General features: G+C 42.3%; 1 protein-coding gene across 8 annotated transcripts in view; it reads right to left on the bottom strand.

The window, feature by feature from the left end:
- The window catches only part of CEP350 (centrosomal protein 350), a 67,067-nt gene extending 48,536 nt beyond the window's left edge, over positions 1–18,531 (bottom strand). For 2 of the 8 annotated variants that reach the window (XM_031595609.2, XM_090146013.1), the window contains exons 1-8: positions 18,082–18,274; positions 10,027–10,112; positions 8,541–8,584; positions 7,498–7,612; positions 6,568–6,700; positions 4,835–5,451; positions 4,218–4,328; positions 842–955 (exon numbers count right to left, since the gene is read on the bottom strand). In XM_031595609.2, the coding sequence (XP_031451469.2) occupies positions 842–955; positions 4,218–4,328; positions 4,835–5,451; positions 6,568–6,700; positions 7,498–7,612; positions 8,541–8,584; positions 10,027–10,102 (1,210 nt within the window). In that variant the 5' untranslated portion in view covers positions 10,103–10,112; positions 18,082–18,274. Of the gene's footprint in view, positions 1–841; positions 956–4,217; positions 4,329–4,834; positions 5,452–6,567; positions 6,701–7,497; positions 7,613–8,540; positions 8,585–10,026; positions 10,113–17,008; positions 17,248–17,274; positions 17,988–18,081; positions 18,276–18,353 lie in introns of those variants that run through there. The other 6 variants (XM_090146010.1, XM_090146014.1, XM_090146011.1 and 3 more) reach the window with 6 other exon arrangements.
- Positions 18,532–18,775: the final 244 nt, after the last annotated feature.

Genomic DNA, 18,775 nt, shown 5'->3' with positions numbered 1-18,775 from the left:
ATTTTTTTTTAATAGACATTCTTTAACAAAGTGTTCACTGATTACAGGTGACTGTACATAATACCTTAAGAGGTGCAAGAGATGATTAACCTTAACAATACATTTTGTAAAAGAAATAAACATTCCTTTTTAAACATCAAGGTTTGTAAGACCTGTCAGGGAATGTGCTTGAGCATCTTTCACTTCATGAAAAAGACAAGTACAGGCCAAGCCAGAACAGAAGGTGCAGGACAACAACAACTTGATACAGAATGTGGAAGAGCAACAGAGCAGTGAGCCAAAGAACCAGAAGCTCAGCTGCTTCCCAACTGAAAAACTGGGAGAAATCCCATCCAGAAACAGACTCTTCATGGAGGAGGACAACTCAGCAAGACTCAACAGCTCCATTCCTACCTGTTCCCCAACTGCTAGCATTTCACTATCATCTCCATTCCAACTCCCAGCATTATTCACTGAGCTACAGGTCAGGCACTAACAAGTTTCCACAAGAAACAGAAGCAGGATCCATTTCTGTCTGCACTGGCCTGATGGACACCTGAGGACATCCCCTGAGACACATACACTCATGAGCAGTTTCCAAATGGAAAAGTGAAAAATCAAAAATATCCCAAAACTAAAAAAAAAGCCTACATAGCCAAGCAAACACCAAAAACACACACATCCTCAACACCATCCACTATCACTACAATTGCATTTTTGCACCATCTGCAAAGGTAAAACTTTTTTGTTTCAGAGGTAAAACTCTGAAAACTACAAGCTTTATTTTATTATTTCCTGAAACAAAGCTCATCTGTGAAGCATACACATGCAACACTTCTCCTTCTACAGTAGGGGAGGTCACCTTGTTTGGAATCTGGATTTGATGACTGTGGCAGTTTCTGAACTTTCCGCACTGGTCTGGATGCTTTTCTCTCTTTGTTTCTCTCACTAAGTTTTTCTTTCATTGTTGAATTCTCTAAAAAAACAGAACAAAACAAAAAAGCAGCAAGAGTTGTTAAGTGATATCCCATGGGAAAAAACATGTAACACTTATCTTAAAAAAGAGAAGCTCAGAAGCACAATATTACAGCATGAAGATTTTGAATCAAATATTGCTTACCTATGCACTGAAACGTGCAGAAGCCAAGCCAAACCACAGCAAAACTGTAACAGATCTTTACAAAGTCTCTTTTCCACTTTAAATGCTATTTTGACAGGTAGAAGCAATTCTTTGTTCTCTTCTACTACAGACATTCCACAGTTCTAACATCCCACACAAACACGTAGTTCCTTCACTCTTGAAATACCAGGGCTACTGCCTCCATGTTAATGCATGTCATAAAATCCACTTGCTGTCTCTGTGCCCAAGTGTGCAGGACAGGATACCCGTGTGCCCTACTTTCTGCAAAATTTACTCACCCAGTGATGCAGAATTATTCTGTATCACTTAAGCCCTCATTTAGAACACAATTAGGTTTGAGGCTTTAGAGAAGCCAACTACACTCCCCCAAGATGAACTTGTATTCTACCATGCTTTTACATTAGGGTAAATTGAACAAGAAGGAAAACTGGATGTGGCTTCATCACTAACTGCACTGAGAGGACGTCCCAGCTGCCCTGGTAGAAAGTAGAGACAAGCACTGCTGAGGAACACCTGGCAAGCCATGCCTTTGGTTCCAGCAGCCTACCATGGACTTCTAGAAGCACTTTAATTTACGTGCCTTGAAGATGCTTTTCCTAATCCTGTTACAACCAGACTGCATTTATGGAACTCCACAGCCATTACTGTTTGCTTGCTTCCCTATTCAACACGGATAGAGACGATGTTTTATTACTTAGATGCCAATACTAATTTTTTCAGCACTTAATTTCAGCTGAATTCACTGATGGAGGCCTATAGAAAGGATGAGAGACAGATCAACAGGTCATACTAAATGGAAATTTAAGAGGCCTGTTCTGCCCTCTGTATCCTTTCCTCACCAATTTTCCATTCGTATTTGAGCCTGACAAGCATAGAGAATGAAGGCAGCAAGCATCAGAGACCTCAATGACTGCACTTGCAGAAACCAAGATAGTCTCCTCACCGCTCTGAGTGCCAGACAGCTCTTTCCTCATACCAGGAAACTGCAATTACTTCCCACTCACTCTATTCATATTACAACAAATTTGTTCAGTGAGGCAAAGTCTGAACACCTCTAAGACAGGATTATGGGAAGTCTGGGATCCATATGTAATATCCTTTAGCCTATCTGCTGAAGATGTAAAGTTATTCTGTATGGTCTGTGCTAACATATAGAAACCTCATTGAACAAAAGAGAAAAGCTTCTGCAGTTATTAGAAATCTTACAGCTTATTTAAGAAACAGAAGACCGTGGAGCAGTTTCAAGTCATTATACACACCCAGAACTCTACATGCTGTAACTTCATTACAGAGTTAACACATGGATAGATAATCCTATGGGCTAAAAATACATTTATAGTACATATTATATGCAGCTCCAGCATTTGATTACTTGGTATCAGCTATTGAATATAATCTTTTCAGGTCAGCAAGGAGACACGTTCCACTACAGCTGTTCTACAGGCATTAGAACAAAAATATGGTTGAACACACACACACAGCTCGTTTCTTTGTGGACAAAAGTTCACTGAAAACATGACCCAAATGCCTTTTTAATTGGATCTCCTAACTGGAGGCATGAATTGTTTCAAAAAATTTGGATTTATATAAGGACCTCATGAACTACTCAAACTATATGCTTGTCAAAATTAAAAATAAACAATGGTAGCGTTGACAAAAATACCTTCAGAATATTGGCATTCGATGTATGAGCAAATGCTGAATGGAATATCTGAAGAACTATTTTGTTGAAATGGTTGCCCTTTCTGATTTTTTTTCTGAATGACTCCAAACGAATTTCTTACTATCTTGTCAAGCCATATAAGCAAACCAAAGTTGAAGTCTAATCATTTCCATATGAGCCACTACACTATCAATGCAGTGAAGTGCCTTTCCCTTTAACCTTAAATATGTTTTGACAAATTAGAAATGTTATTTTTAATGTGTAATAAGCAAACTCTTAAGTGTCAAAACTAGTGGTTCTTGGGGGATATAATTTTCCACTCCACTGCTTTTTAATAATTTGATCTCTTTCTCCAATTAGGCGAGTCAAAAGCAATTCAACCCTACAGCTCTTCACTGTAACCACTTCAAAACATTCTTGGACATCCTAATCTAGATTACCCAGAGAAAAGAGCTGTCGATGGCAATACAGTTTTCCAGAGTGAAAAAATGAATAAAGACTGGGTCTCGGAGCCATAAATATGAAAACATAAAGCATGTGTTACACTTCTGATTGTTCAGCAGCTTAAATTTGCAATAACTGTTTTACAGTTATCTTCTCTCAGTCTTTATCATCAAAATGCTGTGCTACTAAATAAATTCATCACAAAGAAAAAAAAAAATAATTTCTCCCACGTTTCTATTCTTCAACAACGGTATTTAATGCTTTTCAAAAGGCCTCCAAGTAAACAAATAACAGTTTTTTAAGCTTTTAGCATTCAACACTTGCTCTTATATCTAATACAGAATAAACCCCAATGGTAATTCTCTTTTAATTACCACTGCTGAGTTACATAGCACCTCCTCCCATACTTAAGTAAGCCTTACAACACTGAAGGTACAGAGTTGCAGGGAAAACTAAATCTAGATAACTTTAGAAGTTTTTTTTAATACCTTTTTTTTGGTCTACCTGTATCCTTCTTTTCAACAGAAGCTGCACTTTCATAAAACCAAGCTGTTATCCTAACTGCCTCTGCAGAAAGCTTGATTCTTTCTTGGGTCCTTGCAGAGGATTCCAGCACTTTGAAAGAAAGCTGGGTGCAATTGAACCTTCCCTATTGTCAGGAGACCACAGAAAGCCTCTAAAGAGGTCCTTGCAAACAAATCTTTGGGACATAAGTTTCTCCTACAACTCCAAGATTTTGATTATTCTGATGTAAAAGCATGACAGTTCTATAAAGCCACAAATATGAAACCAACCTCTTGCCATATCATCTCCTCACCACACATAGCTGAAGACACACCCCTTTACTGCAGGCAACCTAATTAATGCATTTTAAATAAGCAGATCCCAACAGATTTTTCATAGCAGATGCACTCCATCTCCCCTTAGCAGCCTATAGGGGTGCTAAAGCCTAAAGGCTGTGTTGCTTAATAAATTCAATATGCATATCACCTGTCAACTGGATTTCTATATCTGTGTACAGCTCCCAACCAATGTGAAATCCTTGCTCATGCCAGATCTTTCCATCTGGAGCACAAATCTTAGCTTCAGCAGGATTAAAACCTGGAAGTAAACAATTGAAGAGTTTTAAATGATTGTGTAAAATGTAAATAAAGCTTTTGGGGTACAAAAGGAATGGGAAATCGTCAAGTAAAAGAGAAACTACTTGAATTACTAATAATAAACCAGAAGAAAGCAAAATATCAGATCAAAACCTGCAGAAAAGTATGAAGAAAAAACTGAAAAGGCTTTCTCAGTCAATAACATGTTGCTAACACCTGGGAACATAAAAAAAAACAACATCAAAATAAACCCAAATAATAATACAGCAAGATTATTTTTTAGAAGTAATTCATAAGAAAAGACAGGAAGATTTTAAAAGGAATTCACACTTCTAAGGATTGTTGAGAATTTCTCTTCTTTCTTGCACTGATCTGTGATAATACCATTCTATCCACTCCTGTACTGCTTGAGCACAGCACTTAGTCATTTCCATGCTTTGATACTTTGCAAAATTGAACTTTGCTCCTTTGCTACAAGTGACAAAGAGGGATTCTGCATCTCCATACCTTTGTATGCTGGAGCAGCAGGTGCAGCTGTCACTTTCCTGACTTTGGGAGTAACGGTATTTTCCACATTTGTGATCACTACAGGCTGTTCAGCAAATCCTGAGTGCTGCCCTCTGCCACCCAGCTCTTCAGAATGCTCCCACTGCTTACGAATCCGCTCCTTCAGCTTTTCCAGCTTAGCATCATGCTGCCGCCGTTTCAAGATTTCCAGCCTACGAGCATTAGTACTTGTGGCAGAAGGGAAAGATACTTTCAGATCACCGTCCTGGGATGTGTTACTCAGAGGAGCTTTAATGTTACCCTCATCTCCTCTGGAGCTGCTAGTTTTTTCCTCTTCCAATCTTGGAGGTGTTGCAGCTTTAAGAAATGCCTCGTTATTTTGCAAGGCGTCAATTGCTGGTCCATCATTTAAATACCTAACAACAGTCTCATCTGCAGCAGAAGAACATGGACTTTCAAAATCCCTTCTGTGGAGATCCCGTTCATCTCTGTCATGTATCACACGGCCCATTACTTCTGTCTTCCCCTCTGCTTCACAGAAGTCCAAATAAGACAGAAGTTGCTTGGCTTCCACTTGGCCAGAACCGTGATGTGGCAGAGAACTCAATGTATCCCTGCTGTAATAAAAGGAAGAAAAAAGTCACCATCAGAAGTGCAACTGTAGGACCTTCCAAATCAGCTATAAACACGCTCATTAACTAAACAGAATGACTCGTCTCCACTTCAAAGTTATTTTAAATCTTGACCATGATACACTTAATAAGGAAAGTCTGAAGAAATCATACAAAGTTACTATTCCAAATCTGAAGTACTTTTCTACAAGCTCTGAATAGGATTTTAATAGACTTGCGGTGGATATACTGTCAGGACACAAACTTATTTAATACTTTTACTCATTTAACTGACTTAATATTTTTACTGAGGTTCAAGAGGTGAATCTCCATCATCTAAGCTAGCTGGCTTTCTTCTTCAGCAAGTGTGTTTATTGAACTCATTTAAGAAACCCTTAACACTGTACTCAATAAATTCTCTCTCTCCACATATTTTTCTTACTTAGCGTAGTAAAGCATCACCCAGCAACGTAACTATAGAAGATGAGTGGTTTAATTCCATATATATATATATGTATAAAACAAAATAAATCTATCCTATGCACAGCTTAAGCAACTACCACAAGCAACTGTCAGATGAGACATGATGCGTTAATGTAGCAGCTCCACATTTCCCCTATAGTATAGTAGCTTGTAGGAGCATTACAGTAATTAATGCATACGAAGAACAGGTCTCTGTATTTTCTTTTTCCTCACACCCCACCATCTTCTACGGCCTATAAATTACCCTGCCATTTTCCTTCTTGATCTAGTTTACTCCTTCAATGATAGGACAGCATGGAACAAGAATATTTGGAAACTTGTGCTTAAGAACTAACAAACCAAAGTTGGAAAAGCATGAGGAAATGCTCTTTTTGGTCCTTATTATAGAAACTAAATACTCAAACCAATCAAGCTACAGTCAACTTGATGGTGTGACCCCATTTCAACACGTTTGACTTTAAAGTCATTCTCAGGACAAAAAATAAGTTTCTAACTTAAAAATGAAGAAACTTGTCCAACACCACATGATGCTCGTGGGTGGGGGGAAGAAGTAAATTTCTGAGTCATCATCAAACAATATCAGCATTAGCTTAATTTTTATTTGAGTCTATTTTTAACAGTCAGTTGTTCCAACTTAACCTGTATGAAGCCAACGGTTCACGAAATTCCACCCGGTTGCTTTTTTTCACATTGCTTTCAAGGGTTGTTGCTCTGAGAGGACTACGTGAGGACTTCTCCTTGCCTGATTTAGTTTGGCTGGAAGACCGGGAAGCTGAAACAGAAACCAAAAAAAACCCTTTATATACTTAACTCTCCAGATGGAGAGAGTTCTTGGGGCTGAATGAGTAAGCAAACAATTTTGAGGAATTCAAGCAGGACTCCAAAATAACATTTAAAGTTCTCCCACTCTTTTACTACAGTCCGATTGCAACAACTAGGAGCGTGCTTAGCAAGTGCTTGAAATAGTGATGACTGGAACTAGATGAGCTTTAACATCCCTTTCAACCCAACCCTTTCTACGATTCTATAATTTAAAGAGAGACAATAATGCTTAAACATTAATTAGATGTAATTAAACCTATGTATGCTGTGTTGCCACTCGAAGTTGATCTGCTATATGCACAGAAGAAAAAGAGTGTTACCAGAACACTCAAAAAAGTTAAGGTTAAAATAAAGAAAGCGTGAGATTTAACGTTCCATCAGGGTGTAAAAGTTGACAACGCTAAAAAATGTAAACAGCTACTCCAATACAAACATAGGCATATACAATTGTTATCAAAACCCCAATAAAGCAAGCCATCAGGATGAGATAAGCACTGCTCATTCATAACAATGGGCAAGCCCTGTCACTCATTCTAGCTGTATGTATACGTCAGCAAATTTTCATTCCCAACTACGAGAAGAAAATATTAGGTTATCCTGAACAATTAGTTTTTCATCAGTAGAGATCATTAGCAAAAGACATGTTGGACACATACAAGATTGGGTTGGTGGGGGAAAAGAATAAAGGCTTGCCAGACTGCTGTGGCTTATCCCTGCATTGCATGCTATACCCTAAATAATACATACCTTTCCTGCTTATTTTTCTGCTTGTACTAGCAGAGGGCTTCTTAGCATCCATGACAGAATCAAACACAGCTGTGCTGGTGGGAGCTATTTCCAATTTGTTCTCTATATGCCGTAGCTAGAATTTGAAGATAATGCATATTAAAATACTGTTTTCAATTAAAAAAAAAAAAAGTTTTTTTCCCCCATGTGACATTTTTCCCCCTCATTTTCATAAAGAATAAAACTGCAGGCCAAAAGCAACTTTACAATGCTTGTGTTGCAAAACTAGAGAGCCTTCAGACCAGAAAATGCAGGACTATTAGGATCTGTTTAAAAAGATTATCTGAATTATGTTCCCTTATATAGATATGTTTCTGTAAGTAAGCTGTTGTGAATAAATGAATGATAACATGCCATTCAGAGTCTTTCTGCTTGGCCTCAATGAAGTATTAATTCCACCTGGAATATATTCTACAATACTCTTACCAAAAAGAGAGTGTAATATAGAATTCCACATGTAAAAATCCTATACTGATGCTCAGGTATTCAAATAGAGAGGAATATGGGCCTAGGAAAGAGCCAAATTCCCCCCAGACTCACACAACTTGGTTTCACTGACGCCGCTTTTTAGAAAACGGAGTGCAATTTCTTAAGCATCCAAGTTAAGTTCCCCCAGAAATATTGCAATTCCAAAGCTCAAAGATGAAAAATGATGAAGTACATTGGTACAGCCCCAGTTTCTGACTTCTTTGGGAAAGCAGGGGTGAGCTCTTTTTTCAGGTTTTCAAAAATAAGAGAACTCTGCATTTTCTTAGATAGGAAACAAGGTAATACTATGCTTGAGACTTAGAAGGTAGTACTGTGCTCAAGGCTAAGCTTGCTGTGTCAAAAATCTCTTTTATTACACGTGGAAAGTATTTTCTGAAATACAGGACTGTCTGACATGCACACACACCACAATCACTTGCTCTATTTTCAACCTGTCTAACAGCAAGCTACTGAGCAAAATAATATTTTCATTCAAACTACTCTAAATTGAAAAGCAGATAAGGAGGAGTACTTACAGCAGCCTTAGTCTGAGAAAGAGTAGCCCATGCTGCATTTGGATCTGTACAGCAGAAGAAGAGAAATAAGTTACTTATTATTAAATGGAAAATAATGAAAGAAAACGCTGCCTGAGAACAATTTTCATTGGCTTGCTAATCGAGTTCTTTTAATGACTCAATTTCAGCCTGTAAATACCCTCGGTAAGAGGCTGTTATCAGCCATGATTCATCTGAACGGAGCAATAAAATATTTAATGTCAAATTTAATGAGTTCACTAAGTTACACTGAATGCATTACAAGACTTGAAACCAAATCTACCACACATTATAGAAGATAACAAAGCCAGTTGTCTACCCCAACACAAATATCTTAGATGAAGTAATGCTCATGAAGAGCAAGCACAAGGCACTAATCAACTTCAGCCTTTTAATACAAACAGCACGAGTTCCACGGAAACCCCAGGTCAGCAGGATACAGCAGTGCTTTCCTCTAAAATGATTTACTTCTTCAGTTCACTTCTTTCTTTCAAGAAATAATAATTATATACATATAAATATATAAAATTACTTACAAACACAACATCCAAAAACTTTATGTGGATCAGAGCCATGGAGGACAGTAGTATTAAGAAGTTTTTTAAAATTTTTTTTTTCCTTACAGTAAAAAAGCTGCCAATATCATTTTGGGCAGGATAAAACAATGCTAAGGAATAGGAGGGATAAGAAAATAAGATAAAAATGACTGCTCTGTCTTTGAGGGATGGTGTTTCATGTCTACAGAACCCCTCGGTTTCATAACTTATATAATCTGAAAAGAAACTGAACCTATCACAGGAGACAATCAACAATAATGTCCTCTTGTAGATAAATCATTCATCTGTATCTACTTTTAAATTTCTGGAGTCAGTTTTGTCACAGTGGGGATCATATGCCTGATCTCGAACCACAGGCTCAGCATGTGACTCAGCTGCTCTACCAGATGAGAGCCTTCTTCCTCTTAGGGATGTAGTATACTTTTTCCCCCCTTTCAATTACAGACTAATCAAAACAGTAAAAAGCTCACTGGATTCCTCCAGCTCTAGGCAACCTAAGTGCTGCCAGGGGTGATGTACTGCTTCTAGTCAACAGTCCGCAGCTCTTCAACACACTGGAACTGAGCTAGAGGCAAGAGTAACTGCTTATCAGATGCTTCTTTCAAGAGACTACAGTTCCCAATTTCTGTTCCTGCACTGTTCCTCCTCTACAACATTAAAAAAAAAAAATCTGTCTCTGTGCCATCTTGGCTGCCACACCACAGGCTGGCAATTCCTAACACAGATCAGCAAATACTCTGCAGATCACAGTACAAAACTGCTACCTCTGCAGAAAATAAGTCATATAATACATGGTCTTAGCTTCCACATCGAGGCAGAAGAATGCTGTCTATAAAAGCTCCACAAAGTTTCAAAGAAGTCATGATAAAAGACTTTTTAAAACAAAGAAATACAGTAGAGAAAATCCGTACCTCTGGTCGAATCCTTGGCTTGGTTATGCCTCGGATTCCGCTTAGCCACCTCACTGGACTTGTTGGTCCACATCATGCCAATTTATCTACAAAAAAAAGAAAGAAAGAAAGAAAAAAAACACATAAAAATTAAATAAATTGCATGCTAAAGGTAATATGACCTTGATCACTAGGATGAAATTCGAGAAAGAAGGGGAACCGGCTGTTTTGTATTCTAGTATTTTGTTACTGGGAGCAAGCCAGGTGAAGTCAGAGAATTCTGCTGTTAGGACAGGTGCTGCACAGCTCCTTCACACAGACCTGCAGCTCTGTGCATCACATCATTTGTGCTGGGAAGCACTGCCTTGCTCTGCCTCAGAAACCATCTTCTGTCGCGCTAGATAAATAGTAAAGCAAACATGAACAGAAGTGGGGACATTCTCCATAAAGAACCAAGCTTGAGAGCTGATAGCAATGTTTTAAATCACCATTATCAGGCTTCTGGCACAAGAAGAAACACAAGAAAACACACCCAATATATACATTTAGCGTAAGAGAGCTTGCAACCATTTCTTAAGGGAACTCATTAACCCTCTTCAAGTAATTACTTGTGATTTACCCTTATCCTTTGAATTACCAATATATATATATATAGGATCTTAGTCTGGGACTAGAATTGTCCTCACTATAAACACACAGCTCTATACAGCTTATTGTATGATGCCCTTGAGAACACAGTATGGTAATATTCTCTATGTATTCCTAGATTCTTTAAAGAAGTTTCAGATGGAAAAAAAAGAAGCATGAAATTATTTGTGGTGTCTTTCATCCTGATGCTCAAGGAAGGGTTGGCAGCCCTGCACCTGAGCTGAGCAGATCACAAGTCAGACTGAAACAGTAAGCCCAATTTTAATATCAAATAAATATCAAAAAAGCTCTAGTTTCCAATCACAATGCCATTTGTAACTGTAAGGGTTGGCTTTTCAGGTGTCCCTCTCCCCTCTTTTGGAAGGATGGGAAGAATTCAGCAGCTTTTCAAGATCCACCAACAGATGATGCTGACTTCCACCAACCTCTGAATTCCTAAAATAACTTCTTCCTATCGTTACAGCTCACATGAACAAGCAGAGCCCTCTGAAAAACAAGTGTTTAAGTCAATGCCCTGTCTCTGCAAGAAGCTACACTATTTATAAGATTTACACACAGGGGAATGGACCAGTTAGGCACTAAAATACACTGACATGAATACTGACCATAGAATAACACTACATTAAAATGTGATGCAAAGGAAGTGTAAATAATTTTTAAAAATACTGTTTTACATCAACCTAAAAATTGCCTCAACGTTCCATGAACAATTTTAAGAATAAACGCACTGCAAAACTTGCATTCTGAAATGAATGTTTCAAAAACAGAATGGTCCATCCCCATTTTTGCGTGCAAGTTGGAGGAAGCAGGGGATAAACAGCAGCTCAACAACCGAAATTCCAAAGAACTTCTGGATGCCAAAGGTTATCTGCAGCCTGGATAAGGCCATGGAAAAAACTGGAAGGCTGCAGATTCAGCAAAGCTGATGTGGTGGTGTGATGACTCCCAAGCAGGCGGACAGCCTGCCCTGGGTCACCAAACACTGGTTTGCCAAGCCTTGGGTGGATGACTAAGACGCAAACGTGGTCTGACATTCCGTGACCACATCATGTGCCCATCTCATTTTTTGCCCATTTGTCCAAGAAAGAAAAAGGTATATACCAAAAGGTGCAGTAGAACTGCTGCAGATGAGTGCATTAAGGGGAAACTAGCAAGAAAAGCAAATTCCTGCAAGAAAATGAGGAGAAAACACCACTATCTTCCACAGACAGTTCTTATGGGCATGATAAGACATGGCAAACAAGGAAACGGAAACTTAAGAGAAAAATACTGCCAAGCAGAAAAAGAAGAGAAACCAGCACTGAATTTACTGTCATACATACCAGATAGCATTGAAAGGAACAGCAGATAACAAAACAAGTCAAACATTAAGAGAACAGCATTTCTGAAAGGACAGGGCAACGTAAGAGCAGAATATGCTTAGCAAAGGTACTTCAAAAATGTCAAGATACAAAAAACAGGGCTTGGAAAAGAGAGAAAAGCAGGATGTAGAAGAGAGAGAGACTGAGGAAAGACAGGTAGGACAGGAATGGAACAAACCTGTGAAGAATGAATGGCAAAAAGGAGGAAAGGAAATGGGAACAGTGGTTTTGTTGTTCAGTTTTCCACGAGTGGAAAACTGTACAAAACAGTATGATTTTTTTCCCTGGTGGCACAACCTCGAGTAAAGGAAGGAGGGAACTCAGAAAACGCTGAAACAAGGAAACGGGAGAGGAAACTGCATCATATGGATTCAGAGAAGGCAGAGAGTATGAGCAAAAGACTGACCACAGCTCTCGTTAGCAGTTGGTAATTGCAAAACAAAAAACACCCACAGTATGTAGAGCGAATGATATCCCTCAGGACCTTGTTTCTCATATAAACACAAGGATGCCAAAGGAAATCAAGTCACACAACAGAAAAGATGCAGGCTTGCTAAGAGGAAGGAGAGAAACAAATGATTGATATTGACTTTCTAAGGGCTGATATTAGCTGTTTAACCCACAGAGTGGGAGCTTCTGTTCCAGGCTGGGAATACACAGGGACAGCACTTTGCACAGCTTAGCGACCATAAAGCAGCAGACCAGCAGGAGCCATCCTCCCCTTGCTCTATACCTTGGTTTTCCTTGCCTTAGCAGGCAGAAAGTCATAGAATCTTAGAATCCTTAGAGTTGGAAGGGACCCTTAAAGGCCATTAGACCAATTCCCCTGCAATGACCAGGACACCACAGCTCCATCAGGTTGCCCAGGGCCTGATCCAGCCTCACCTTGACAGTCTCCAGGGATGGGGCACCAACCACATTTCTGGGCAACCTGTGCCAGTCAATGGAAAGAGAAGTGGACTGTGAATTGGGTAAGCAGCTTTTGTGCTCTTTTTTTATTAGTTTAAGCTAATCCTCTTTTAGCATTCCCTCCAACCTCTATGCAAGCTGAAGAAAGGAAAATGAATGGAAGATGGAAGAACAGCTGCATCAGTCCCAGTCCTGTACCACGCTCCCTAGTCGTTACCCAAAGGCAAATGCTTGAAGCTGCTCTTGCTGCTTCCTCAAGGACTGTGTGTGGGGCTGAGGACAGGAGAACCACTGCCACCCCTGCTCCTACAGGGCACAGCTGGGGCTCCAAGGCCTGACAGAGGCTGCACATCCCACTCCAGTGGCTCCCACTGTGCCCAGTCCTGCGTGGCGCAGGTAGAGTCTGTGGGGAAACAGACACGGGGAAAGGCTATGGGGAGACTGGTCCTGTTTTAAGTCTTTGCTTACAAATAACTGGAAGTTGGTTTCTGAATCCTTAAGACCCGCTGGAACTCCTGCCTGCTCAGCTACAGCTTTGTGCTACTGCCAGAACAGACACTCACAGCCAGACAGACCTTGTCAAACAAACTAGTTTTGTGAGCAAGCCTGCTGAAAGTGATGGAATTTCTATTTAAAGGTGCCAGAAACACTTTCCATGACTCCTTAAGTGCCACACAGTACAATTTCTAATGATGTGCTTGAGTTCAGAATACAAACACATTCATCCACTCCATCTTCTGGAATCTGAGCTTTTAGCATATTGCATTATTCCAAATAAACAGGAGCTCAAAACATCCATAATACATTAAGACTTTTTTTTTTTTTAATGTTCATTTGATACAAGAATAACCAGCATTTTGTTTTGCCTCGACACACGTTGAAAAAGCTTCCTCCCTCAAAGCAGAAAGATTTCAAGGTGATTCCTTGACCTTCCTCAGCACTGGGGACAAGTTCCAATGCAACAAACACACACCTGCCCAAAATAAATACATTAAAAGCAAAAAAAAAAAACAAAACAACCAACAACCAAACAACACATACACATCACTCACAGTCTTTCTCCAGACCTCCAAAGAGAATTCTGCAAGACAGCTGGGGTTTTTTTCTTCTTGTGAAATTTAGTTGTGCCTAATGATAGAGTCCTTGGCTTCAAACTACCCAGAGTGCCTGCACAGGTAGCTCTGCCTGCTACTGCATTCAAGCAGCTGCTATTGCTATGACTCAGAAATTATTTACTGGTCCACACTGCTCTGGGCCCCATTGAGTAAGGCTGTATGTGAGACAACAGGTAATTATGTGAGGCCAATGCAAAAAAATGCTGAAAGTAAGCAATGAGGCACAACTGTTAGCTGCTCTGAATGAGTAATGTTGCAGGCGATACTGTTTAGTCTTGCAGTGCAAGCAGTAAATACACCAGAAGATCTCACGTTTTGGTTGTTAAGAAAATACAAACTATCAACCAAAAAGATTCATTTATCTATGTATGTATGTATGTGTGACTTTTGGTCTGTCTTAAGCTAGAAAAATATTTTAAAAGCTTTTAGGGATACTAAAGTAGTTAAAGAGAGCAATCAAGATACAGCACACATTCACAGACAGAAAAGCAGTAAGAAAAAATGTGAAGCTCACATTGTTACCTCTAGCTGTCAACCAGAAAAACAAATGACATCAACTGTCCCACATCCAACAAACAGCAGAAAATTCAGCTGAGAAACACAAACACAAAGCATGAATTGTAAGATAAAATCACTGACATCAGTCAGGTACTAAGTTTGCATCCAGACTACGCTGAAGAATCTCCAATGAATGAAACTGCTGCCCAGAGAGCTGTGGACGCTCCATCCCTGCAGGTGTTCAAGGCCAGGTTGGATGGGGCTCTGGGCAGCCTGGTCTGGTACCAGATCTGGAGGTTGGTGGCTCTGCCTGTGGCAAATGGGTTGGAACTTGATGATCCTTGAGGATCATTTCAACCCAAGCCATTCTGTGATTCATTCATTCTATGGCTGCGTGAAACACTACTGAATGTCCATCTCTCCAGGTATAAGCTGAGGATGGATATTTGCAACATTCTTCTGCTGTGAGAAGCCACATCAGCTTGCAAAAGTATTCCTGCTTCATCACAAGCAGTGCAAAAGCAATGGCTGGAGCTAAAAATTGAATTAGTGGTTTAGCCAGAAGTAAAATGCGTTGAATATCTTACTCTGCTGCATCACATACTAGGAGGTACTCTGAGGAGATCTACTGAGATGAATGTTGTGACAGCTCACGTAACTCGATTCATTGTTCGTGAAGAAATCAGAGTACAAAGGCACAGACAATGCATCCATTTATTAAGGAGATGCACACGAGCGTTTCCGCATCCATTCAGGAGTTCTGTACTGCCTTTGACTATGAAGATATTTGCATTTATCACAGAGAAGAAAATCAGCAACACATTCTAATTTCAGAAAGATACAACACTTCTGTTTTTGTTTCCTCAGCCTTCGTAAGAGAAGTTCTCTCGTTTCATCTCCAGTTACTGGAAACTGCATGTTAGAAGACTGCAATTCTTGCAGCCCATACTAAATCCATTCAGCAGAATAAGCCTGAGTCCTCCAGCATGTCCAGCCTTGGAAAGGCCAGTGACCAGCAAAGACTGGTACCAGGACTCTGCTGAGAAGATCTTTTTCTTGCACTGGATAGAAAACAATAAAATATTCTCTTGTATTTAAATAATTACTGTGCTGTTCCATTAAATGCTTCAAGAGCCTAAGCATTAAATCCGGATTTTCTGATGTGACATAACAATTCCACCTGATGTATTTTCCTATTAACAAATGTAACACTTTTGGAAACCTTTTTGCCACAGATCACCCTTTGGTGAAGCTGTTCTTACAATGCAGACAATTTCTTTCAGCACTCAGTAAGAACGACCTCGTATAACTGATCCATTAATTTACTTGCTCTATTCTTTCTGCAGTATATCGAGAAAGGTTTCTCAGCTACGCATACAAGTAATTTTATTCTCAGTAGAGCATTCCATGAAAGCCTATTACATCATTAGCACAATGATACACATATCTTTTCCAGGCACTTTTATCTACAGATAATTTTTGCATTCAGACATTCCGATCCAGCCACGTGCCTGAGATACTAGGAAAGTTTTCTCTCTACACTCAACTTCTCCCATCATAATTAAACTGCTACGCTGGTTCTCACTAACACCACCTATACTGAATAGCACAAGCTGCATTACTGAGTACATTGATAGCACATTTTAAACAACGCTGTTGCACTGATAAAAAGAAGTCCTATTCTTACCATGAGTTTATAAGGTACATGGAGCGCATTTAGCAACTTGACACTGAGGAAGGAATAGACATATTTCTCTCTAGCAATGATGCTGCTCTCCCATGATAGCTGCAATGCTCGTCCAACTGCTCACTAAGCCAGGTCGACTCACTAACCCTGCAGAACATCATTCTTTTTTTCTGTTGGTTCTCCACCAGTTCAGCAAACTGGAGCAAGCTGCCACATGGTCAGTGCCAGTGTGGGTCAGAGTGGGGAAAAAGAAGCATCAGCAAAACATCACACTTACTCACCTTACCCTGGGCAGTTTTGCTTACCTGCTGTGAATACAATACTGGAAAATACAGATCTATGTGCACCAACAGTCTAGACTTCAGCTGATACCAAACACATGCCTAATTTAAAAGATAAACAGGACTACAGCCTCAACTGAGCACTCAAATCCAAGGAGAATCACCACGTCAACAGCTCGATGCTCAGTTGTCAAACAGAGAGTACCCACCCCTGTAGAAACCAGCAGGGCATCTGGTAGAGGAGAGCAAGAAAAAGCCAGAAAACATATCATACCCGAGGCATCACAAGTTGATTCTTTACAGCTACAGTTCCAGTAACTCTTATCCACTTATTTAGTTCTCAACGGACGCTTTTATTGCAGTGGCACAAATCACCACCAGAATTATTTCAAGGCTTGAAAGATGCTGTCCACGTTGGGACTGTTTATATTCATAAAGTCTTTCCAGCCTCACAGTGACAAAACAGAGCTCCACACCAGCTTAGCAAAATAAGTTTGTGCAAACCTGATTTAGAAGTGACGCACCGCTTTGTTTCTCCAGCAACCCGTTGCACTGAGGGGCCATACCAGAAGACCTGAACCAACAGCAGTGCAGCTCCCACAGCACCCCAGCCCCCTGCAGAAACGTGTCACCGCTGCACAAATTCAGTTGCTGCATCCAGTGGATGGAACACACCTTTGTTCATTGTAGCGTCACAGACAGAAACTGAAGCCTTCAACGCTGTCAGAATGGCCACACCCTCGGTTGTAGTTAATTATCTGAAGCATTACCTAATGAAGCTGCTGTAGCAACCGGAATGATGAGGAGCAGCGAGCACAGCAGGCTGGCCAAGCAGCCGGGCAGGACGGCAGATTTGAACTCCTGTAATGTAGCAGCGTGTGCTGTGCTTTCGGTAGCAACGGACTACCGAGCCAGCTTTCATGTGCGTGCCGGGCAGCCCTGTGAAGGACCAAACACAGGGCCGGCCGGTGAGGCTGTGTGCTTTTCAGCTACGAGGCACAGGAGCGCGTATGCAGCGGCAGAGCTATCCCGGACCGGCAGCTCCAAAGGCAGGCACGCGATGTGCCAGGAGACGCCCGGTTGCCGTGATACGGCTCACAGCCAAACTATGCCAGACACCGACAGCGGGCCTTACAGCTCACAGCAAACCACATCCACGGAAGAAAAAGCCTCAGTCACATCAGCGCAAAGCCCCGTGCGCCCAGCTGAACGCGGTCGCAGCTCGCCGGGGCGGCTGTCAGCAGGGACGGAGCCGGCGGCGGGCGGTTAGCGGCGCTGAGCGCCGTGACGGACCGGCGGCGCAGGGCCGGGGCTGCCGGCAGCAACGCGGGGCAGCGGGCGGCTCGGGAGGAAGACCCGCGTCCGGCGTTTCCCCACGCGAGGCGACAAGCAGCAGTGCCGCACAGAGCCTACCCCGTCCCTCCCTCCACGGCCCCAGGCAAACCACCGAAAGGAGGAGGGAAACAGAGATGCCCGAGGCAGCCCGGCCCGCTGACAGCCGCCGCACCGCCCGGCCTCGCAGCGGGACGCGGCCGGCAGCGCTGCCGGGCCTGGGCCGCTCCCGACGCCCGGCTCACCTGGTGGCGGCGGTTCCTGGCCGCCCAACCGCCCGGGTCCCGGGGCATCCCGCGAAAGCAGAGAGAAAGGTGCGCGTCCCGAGCTCGGCTCCGCAGCCCGCCGACGCGCACTCCCTCAACGGCGCCGGCCCGCCGCCATTACCGGCCAGCGACTGACACGGAACGGCGGCGGCGGCGGCGCGGGGCAGGGCGGGAGCGAGGGCCAAGTCTCGCGAGAACCGGCGCGCCGCGACCTCCCCAAGATGGCGGCCTCGCGGCGCGCCGCTTCTCACCTCGGCGCCATGTTGTTTGCGGCTTGGCCCGCCCGTCCCGCTCCCGGCTCGCAGCGGGCCCGGCGAGCGGCTCCGCTCCTACCTCGGCGGGAGCCCGGGCCGAGCCGGGGGAAAGGCTGAGGGCGGCGCCGGTTCGGCGCTGCCGCTTTCATGGTGCCCGCAGAGCCCACGCAGCGCCGCGCCTGGCCCGGGGCGAGACGGCGCCCGGCTGCGGGCGGGGCGGCACGGCCCTGTCACGGGGCGGCTGTGCCCTCAGCGCCGCACGCAGCCGCCGCGAAGGCTTTTTTCCAACGCGTTCCTCACGGCTTGTGTTCTTTCCGTTTCATGCAAAGCGGCAGGGCTCGGTGCCTCGGGTTTGATGCAAGGACGGCACTTTGTAATGTTAACTGCAGCGGCGCCGGCGCTGATGCCGGCGTGTTCCT

The sequence above is a fragment of the Phasianus colchicus genome, chromosome 9 (assembly GCF_987193195.1).
Source record: "Phasianus colchicus chromosome 9, bPhaCol1.hap1.1, whole genome shotgun sequence".
In the NCBI taxonomy this organism is placed as follows: Eukaryota; Metazoa; Chordata; class Aves; order Galliformes; family Phasianidae; genus Phasianus; species Phasianus colchicus.
This window is presented reverse-complemented; position numbering and strand designations above follow the sequence as displayed.